This window comes from Mandrillus leucophaeus, unplaced genomic scaffold (genome assembly GCF_000951045.1).
Source record: "Mandrillus leucophaeus isolate KB7577 unplaced genomic scaffold, Mleu.le_1.0 Scaffold175, whole genome shotgun sequence".
Lineage (NCBI taxonomy): Eukaryota > Metazoa > Chordata > Mammalia > Primates > Cercopithecidae > Mandrillus > Mandrillus leucophaeus.
Window position 1 is genome coordinate 2123347 of NW_012101754.1, and position 8286 is coordinate 2131632.

At 40.3% G+C, this 8286-nt stretch overlaps 1 protein-coding gene across 1 annotated transcript in view; it reads right to left on the reverse strand.

The window, feature by feature from the left end:
• Positions 1-3166, reverse strand: part of CCDC168 (coiled-coil domain containing 168) — a 29696-nt gene extending 26530 nt beyond the window's left edge. Inside the window, exons 1-3 of the mRNA XM_011977227.1 lie at positions 2797-3166; positions 2640-2673; positions 2507-2549 (exon numbers count right to left, since the gene is read on the reverse strand). Of these exons, the coding sequence (XP_011832617.1) occupies positions 2507-2549; positions 2640-2673; positions 2797-3027 (308 nt within the window). The 5' untranslated portion in view covers positions 3028-3166. The remainder of the gene's footprint in view (positions 1-2506; positions 2550-2639; positions 2674-2796) is intronic.
• Between the last annotated feature and the right edge of the window lie 5120 nt (positions 3167-8286).

Below are 8286 nucleotides of genomic sequence, written 5' to 3' on the forward strand. Positions count from 1 at the left end.
TTTTTTTCTTTTTTTTTCCTTTCTAGCTGGAGTCTTGCTTTGTCTCCCAGGTTGGAGTGCAGTGGCATGATCTCGTCTCACTGCAACCTCCGCCTCCCAGGATCAAGCCATTCTCAGCCTCCCGAGTCATTGGGATTACAGGTGCATGCCACCACACCTGGCTAATTGTTGTATTTTTAGTAGAGATGAGGTTTCACCATGTTGGCCAGGCTGGTTTCAAACTCCTGACCTCAAGTTATCCACCCACCTTGGCCTCCCAAGGTGCTGGGATTACAGGTGTGAGCCACCGTGTTACATATTATTCCAACTAATCTTCATGATATTCCTAAGAGGTAATTCTTCTAATCCTTAGTTCGAAAATTAAAAAAAAAAAAAAAAAAAATGGAGGTATAGTGAGTTTAAGTCCTTAGCCCAAGGCCATGCCATCATTAAGAGGTAGAACTACAGGGCTGGGTGTGGTGGCTCATACCTGTAATCCCAGTGCTTTGAGAGGCCAAGGCGGGTGGATCACCTGAGGTCAGGGGTTCAAGACCAGCCTGGCCAACATGATGAAACCCCATCTCTACTAGAAATACAAAACATTAGCCAGGTGTGATGGTGGGTGCCTATAATCCCAGCTACTATGGTGGCTGAGGCAGGAGAATCACTTGAACCCAGGAGGTGGAGGTTGCAGTGAGCCGAGGTCGTGCCATTGTTCTCCAGCCTGGGCAACAAGAGCAAAACCCTGCCAAAAAACAAAACAAAACAAAACAAAACAAAACAAAAAAACAAAGAGGCAGAACTATGATATAAAGCTAGACCTTTTTTAAATTCAAAATTTGTGTTTTTTCACCATAATATGCTGCTGCCATAGGAGCCATATCTTTTCTCTAATCCTTTTCCTTCAACACCACCCCCAACCTCTTCTTCTCAATGAATTTCCCTTAACTCTCCCTAGAAAGATGCCACCCAAGGATAGGATTAACTTCTGTCCAGGCAGGAAGGGAATAATAGGATACAGGGATGGAAAATCTTTAAAGTGTTCTTGATTCTGAAGCTGAAAATCCTTTTTCTTCTCCATGTCTTCTTGTGAATTCCTCTTGCCTGTTAATCCTCTGATTTTGAATTACATGTGAAGCTTGGGTCACCAAGCACACCTAACCCCTGTAATATCTCAAATGCTGACTCTTGGTCTGTCCATTTGGACTTATTCTGATTGCACTACTGACATGCTGTAGCTTGTGCTGGCATTCTTGTTCCCAACCGGCCCTGACAAGGGTTCTACCTACTCACACCTTCAGATATTGTTACAGCTTCCCAAGACACTCACCTGAGAACTAGAGTTGCTAGTACCCAATATGACAATATAGCAACTAGATTAAAAGAATAAAGTCCTTTTATACCTGACAAATAAAAGAAATTAGACGAACATCAAGTAATCCTCTGATTCACATAGCAACTAATCACACAGTGACTAGTGATCTAGCTGAAACACAGAACTGTGCCACTCTTATGTGTAACCACCACTAGTGGTTATTATGTACAGAATTGAATCCAGGCTTCTTAACATGGTATAGAAAGCCCTTTATGACCTGACTCCTACCTACCTCTTCACATTCGTCTTCCACTACTTCCTGACTCAACCTCAACATTCCAAGCAACTCTGAAATAATAGTAATTTCTTGCACGTTGCTGCCGTTTCTGTTCATGTCCTGGAATGTCTTTCTTACCCTCCTAAACCTGTGTCCTTTTCGGGCTAATGTTCATTAATCCTTTAAAATTCAGCTCCAGCATAACATTCTTCGTGAAGCCATTACCAACGCCCTAGGCTGGCTTAGGCATCTCCTAAATGTTTTAATATTTCTGTCACTGTGTCACCATACCACAAGGCAATTTTCCTGTATGTATACATCTTCTCCACAAGAATATAAGCTTCTTGAGAACAAAGACTATCTTATGGCTTGAATCCCAGTGTTTGTGTCCACTTTATAGTAGATATCTAATAATTGTTGAACGGATTTCAATTAAAACAATTAAAATATTGATAGCAACAAGATTCAAGATTATGTCAGTATTTAATCCCTAGTATGGAGATAACTTTACAATTCTGATAAATTCTGATTTTACAAACTCCTTTCATGTCACTCATGCAGCACCTAGCTCAGTGTTTGCTTGGTCCACAGTAAGTGCTAAATAAATATCTTTTCAGTTGAATTGTAAGAACTGGTATATTGGAGAGAGTGTTAGAGTAGGAAAGAAAGTCACTTATCCTCTTCAAGCTTTATTTTCCTCATCTGTAAAAACAATAATAATACTACCTACCTTGAAGGATAATTTCAATAATATATGAAAAGTCCTTAACATAGCTTGGAGCATAGCAACCACTTAAAGTAAATGTTAGATTGAATCGTGACGTTGAACAGCTAGGAAAACCCTTCTTTGAAATTCAGAAGTAAAGGCATTTTGAATAGAACACAACCAACCTATTTCATTTAGCTTCAAAATATATATGTGATATGTCACATACCTTTCTCCTGAAGATGGATTAATAACTGACCAATTCTCGGGAGCTGGGTAGGAATAAAAAAGTCACAGTATCAATGAGAAAAGCTCAGGATGAACAAGTTTTATATTAAAATGTGAAATTGTACAATACTTACCAAATTTCCTGCTTTTCGGGCAACTGTCTTCCCTCTATTTTAATGGAAAAAATTGTTAGAGGAGTAATCTGAGTATCAAAGTTCAAAAATTTTACAAATTATTCTTATGTCTGATTTTGAAAACTAGGAAAAGGGGAAATCAACCATTTGTTCTTACCTCCCGGACATCTGAACTACCCTTTTTAGGAAGTGTGGACTTCTTCCAAAAGGATGCACAAGCTTTCATGAGTATTATTTCAAAAATAATTCCTAGTAAAATTATAAAGAAAATTGCCATCCAATCATTTTGAATAATCCAGGACTCTAGAAATTCCCATAATGTCACAAATGTATTATCTTCCAGTTCACACCCTACCCCTTTTTTAAAGGAATAATATTGCTTTGACATTTTAATGTAATATGTGAAAGAGACTGGTGTCTCATTCAGAAGTCCTTGATTTCAGAGGCCCTGAATTATAAAAAGTTGGTATGCCCAACTCATAACCATGTGCAACATTTGGTCAGTGCTTCTTGGTGCCTTATCAAGTGTGGCGGTGACTGCTCTGGGCCTAAGTGAGGTACGTGTCATAGTGGGTATTTAACTGAGCTCATATCAACTTTAGCAATAATGAAAGTTCATAGGTAAGATATGTACACTGTATAAGTAGTTTTTTACTAAAATTCAAAAAGTTACCTTCTCTTAACTTCATAGAAAGCAACGTAACTCTATCATGGATTGTCACTGCCCTATTTTAAACATAGAATAAATTTGGATTGGTAGAAAGTATTTGACATAACCATTTCTATTAACACCAGGAATAGCGTATTTTATGCTTCTTTGTGGTCAGGAAAATATAGTCCTTTCTTAGAATGAATATAGATAGGGTTGACAGGTTTAGCAAATAAAAACATTAGATGCCCAATTTAATTTGAATTTCGGCGAAATGTCAAATAATTTTTTTGGTCTAAGTATATCCCATTGCAACTATGTAGAATGTATGATGACTTGTCTTTTATGGGCCTGATTTTTTTTCTTAAAATAGAACACATTTTATATTTCTTTTTGCTAGCAGGCTCCATTGGCACCATTCCCCTTCAACAATCTATCGATATGCTGAAAACTACAGTGTCTTTGGAATAACCTCCTGTTGAATTTCCTTTTCACCCTGTCTACGGTGATTTCAAGGAGCTACTTGTGATGTCCTTTCTGATGTCAGAATTAAGGGTGGGGCAGAGGCAGATGTAAGTACAGTACTGCCCACTCTCCTTCAAAGTCTAGTGGGTAGGCCTGGAAGCTAATTGAGAAGTACAATTTTAGTCACAAGTAGACAGGATAGTCTGGACTAGTAATGAAGAATGTTAACACTACCTTGGATTTAGAGTACTCTTCCTTCAAAGGTGTAATTAATTAATAGTTCCTTTGCAGATGTAATTCTTTAATGCTTCACTTTTGTTTTGTTTTTAGTACTTCACTTATCCAAGGTAGGTTAAGCAAAGAAGTATTACTCATTACACTGAAGTATTATTCATTACACTGAAGTAAACTGTTCAGGCCTCTTCTGTCACATCAGTTTAAATAAGTGCAACAAAGATTTACAACTTCAGCTGGGTGAAGTGGCTCATGCCTGTAATCCCAGCACTTTGGAAGGCTGAGGTGGGTGGGTGGCTTGAGCAGGAGTTTGAGACCAGTACTGGGCAACATAAGTGGACCTCTGTCTTTACCAAAAATTTAAAAATTAGCCAGGCATGGTGGTGTGCGCCTGCAGTTAGTCCCAGCTACTTGGGAGTCTGAGGTGGGAGGATTGCCTGAGCCTAGGAGGTGAAGGCTGCAGTGAGCCATGATCCCACCACTGCACTCCCATCCTGGACAACAGAGCAAGACACTGTCTCAAAAAAACAAAAAAAGAAAGAATTATCAGCTCTGTCCCTGAACGTTGGAGATTATGAGATCAGTGACATTCTAAATGTTGGAATTTACAGTCTTCCAGTCCCCTGGACCACAATGTACAGGTATTTATAATCTTTATTTAAGTATAACTCTTATTTTGAATTTTGTCTTTGCAAAGAATCACCCTTTAGAATGCTTGGTAGGTCTTCATTGGCTCTGAAAGAAACTTCAGCAATTCCTCTTGATTTTTCTACAACTATAGTAAAGTACACCTTCCCCGTACTCCCCTCCTCACAAAGACAATTGAGGTGATTTTAGTCTCCTGGGTTTCCCCACAAAATTTAAGCATCTGGGCCGGCCACAGGGGCTCATGCCTATAATCCCAGCACTTTGGGAGGCCAAGGCAGGTGGATCACCTGAGGTCAGGAGTTCAAGACCAGCCTGGCCAACGTGGTGAAACCCCGTCTCTACCTAAAAATACCAAAATTATCCGGGTGTGGTGGCAGGTGCCTGTAATCCCAGCCACTTGGGAGGCTGAGGCAGGAGAATTGCTCAAACCCAGGGAGGTGGAGGTTGCAGTGAACCGAGATCGCGCCATTGCACTCCAGCCCAGGCGACAAGAGCGAAACTCCATCTCGGGGGGGAAAAAAAAAAAATTAAGCAGCTGGAAAAATAGTTACTCTCACCTACTTGCAGAAATTCTCTAAATCATTTAATGGTAACTATCTTAAAAGGGATTCATTGTTTCAACATTTTCTTCTCTCTAGTTCCTTAGATCTTTCCAAGCTTTATGGCACTGAATTCCTAATTAGTATTTCACTGAAGAGCTCTTAAAGAACTGAAAAGGAACTGCTGCGTACCACTCCTGCTGATGGCTAGGTTTACATAGGCATAAGTATTATCCGTCTCTAGGCCTTTGTCATGTTTGTTACTTACGTACTTGCTACTAACGAAAGTATAATTATCTATTTTTCAGCATAAATGCTTCTGTCCCTTGGACTAGAAACCTCCTAGACCAATGTCAAGTGAACAGCACCAAAAGTAAATGCTAAGCAAGATTTACTTGCTTACAGAGTAAAAAGAAAAGGAATATCAGAGAAAGCCTATTACTAACAGTAATAAAAAACAGGCACTACAAGAAAACACAAGGAAATTTATATTAGTTTTTCTTTTTAAACTTCCTATTATATTTACCAATGTTACCATCTTTGAACTATTTTGACATTATGAACTTGGTTTTTGTTCTTAACAGGAAAAAGTCCCAATCTATATTTATATAGATATATAAAATAGCAACATAAAGCCAGAGATTGTTCAAAATTGTTAGAAATTCTTTCTGTAAATATCTTAGTTTAATACATGTATTGAATAATAATTGTGTAAAGCACTGAACAAGGAACCAAAACGTGCTTTAACACACTTTGTTAAAGTTTTGTTAACATCTTTGTTAACATTTAACAATGATGGGGAAAAAAAATCCCAAACTTGAAGGAATCTGTAATGTAAGTGAGATGGAGATATTAATAACTTAATGAGAAGGTAGAGTTCGGTTAACACAGAAAGGAGGAAGATATTATAGGAGTTTGAGGAGAGATACTCGGTTTGGGGTAATTTCAAGGAAAGCTGCAGAGAGAGGGGAAAAAACTTTTTTCCCCTGCTCATTTGGATTTGGTAGCAGGCAAAGATGAACACAGAAAGTAGGAAGAAGAGTAAAAAATACTTCTTCCATTTTATAAACATTTATATAGTCCATGTTAGCTATAGCATGGTTACAGGTGTGAAGTCTGGGAAAAGAAGGCTAAAATGTTCACAGATCCCTACTGTGGAGCCACCTTCAGAGATCTAACAGTTTTTGAGTTGGAAGTATCAACTGGTGTATCAAAGCAAGGAGACAATAAAATTGGAAAATCAATTAGGCTACTGCAGTGATAGTAGAGAATTGATAAGGGTCTGAATTAGAGTGATGGTAGTGTAAAAAGAAGAGTAAGAGAGTGAAACCCAGGATTTAGTAACTAAAAGAAAGCAAATGGCTGGGTGCGGTGGCTCATGCCTGTAATCCCAGCACTTTGGGAGGCTGAGTTAGACTGCTTGAGCCCTGGAGTTCGAGACCAGTCTCAGCAACAAAGCAGGACCCTGTTCTCTACAAAAATATTTGAGACCCTGTCTCTCTAAAAAAAACATAATTTAAAAAAGTAGCCAGGTGCAGTGGCAGGCGCCTATAGTCCCAGCTACTTGGGAGGCTGAGGCAGGAGGATCTCTTGAGCCCAGGAGTTCAAGGTTGCAGTGACGTATGATAATGCCATTGCATTCCAGTCTTGGTGACAGAGTGAAATTCTGTCTCAAAAAAATAAAACTGGGCTGGGCACGGTGGCTCGTACCTGTAATCCCAGCACTTTGGGAGGCCAAGGCAGTCGGATCACTTGAGATCAGGAGTTCGAGACCAGCCTGGCCAACATGGCAAAACCTGTCTCTACGAAAAATACAAAAATTAGCAGGCGTGGTGGCACACACCTGTAATCCCAGCTACTCAGGAGGCTGAGGCGTGAGAATTGCTTGAACCCAGGAGGCGGAGATTGTGCCACTGCACTCCAGTCTCAAAAAAGAACAACAACAACCACCAAAAAAACTAAAATAATATTAAAAAAAGCAAATGGATCAAGGAGGGGGATGGAAGAATTAATGGTGACGGAGAAAGGACTTACAGATAATCCCAAATCTGGTTTAAGATGAGGCTTCCCAACGTGGGCACTATTGACAGTTTGGACAGGATTATTTCTTTGTTGTGGCTGCAGTCCTGTGTATTGTAGGATGCTTAGCAACATCCCAATCTTCTACCTACAGAATGCTGGTAGCACCCCAACCCTAGTCATGACAATCAAAAATATTTCCAGACATTGCCAAATAGCCCTAAGACAGGGGTCCCCAACTCCCGGGCTGCAGACCAGTACTAGTCTGTGGCCTACTATGAACCAACAGCAGGCAAGCCAGCATTACTGCCTGAGCTCTGCCTCCTGTCACATCAGCTGTGACATTAGATTCTTATAGAAGCAGGGAATCTTATTATGAACTGTGCACATGGGGAATCTATAGGTTGCATGCTTCTTATGAGAATCTAATGACTGATGATCTGGGATGGCAGAGTTTCATCCAGAAAACATCCCTACCCCCACCACTCCCACCCCAGTCAGGTGGAAAAATTGTCTTCCATGAAATGGGTCCCTGGTGCCAAAAAGGTTGGGGACCACTGCCCTAAGTGGTAAAGGTCCCCCCTGGGTGGGGAGCATTACTCTAGGTGAGTGGTTATGAGGCAGGAGAATAGGGTCTGGAGGCAGGGAACCTAAGACCAATTCACCCTGACTTCCTACAACTAAGTTGATCGGAAAATTCCAACTTTCCAGGCTTAAGTAACAAAAAGACCAGAGGCTACTCCTTTTGCAAACCCCTTTTCTGTGGAGCAGATGGAAAATTGAAAGTTGGTTGCAAAATTGGTTGCTTTCTGCAACCAGACATTTGCAAGGGAGTGTAACTTCGTAACTTCACTTCAGCCTCTAACCAATTGATTTCTGCAACCAATCAGACTGATTGTGGGCCACTGCTTTATTTACATGGGGTGAACACCAAGTAGACAACTGGAAACCTCTAGGGGGTGTTCACACCCCAGAAGATTCCTTCTCCAGAGCCCTTGAGCCACTGCTTGGGCCCACTGTGGAGTGTACTATCATTTTCAATAAATCTGTGCTTTCGTTGCTTCACTCTTTCCTTGCTTTGCTGTGCATTTTG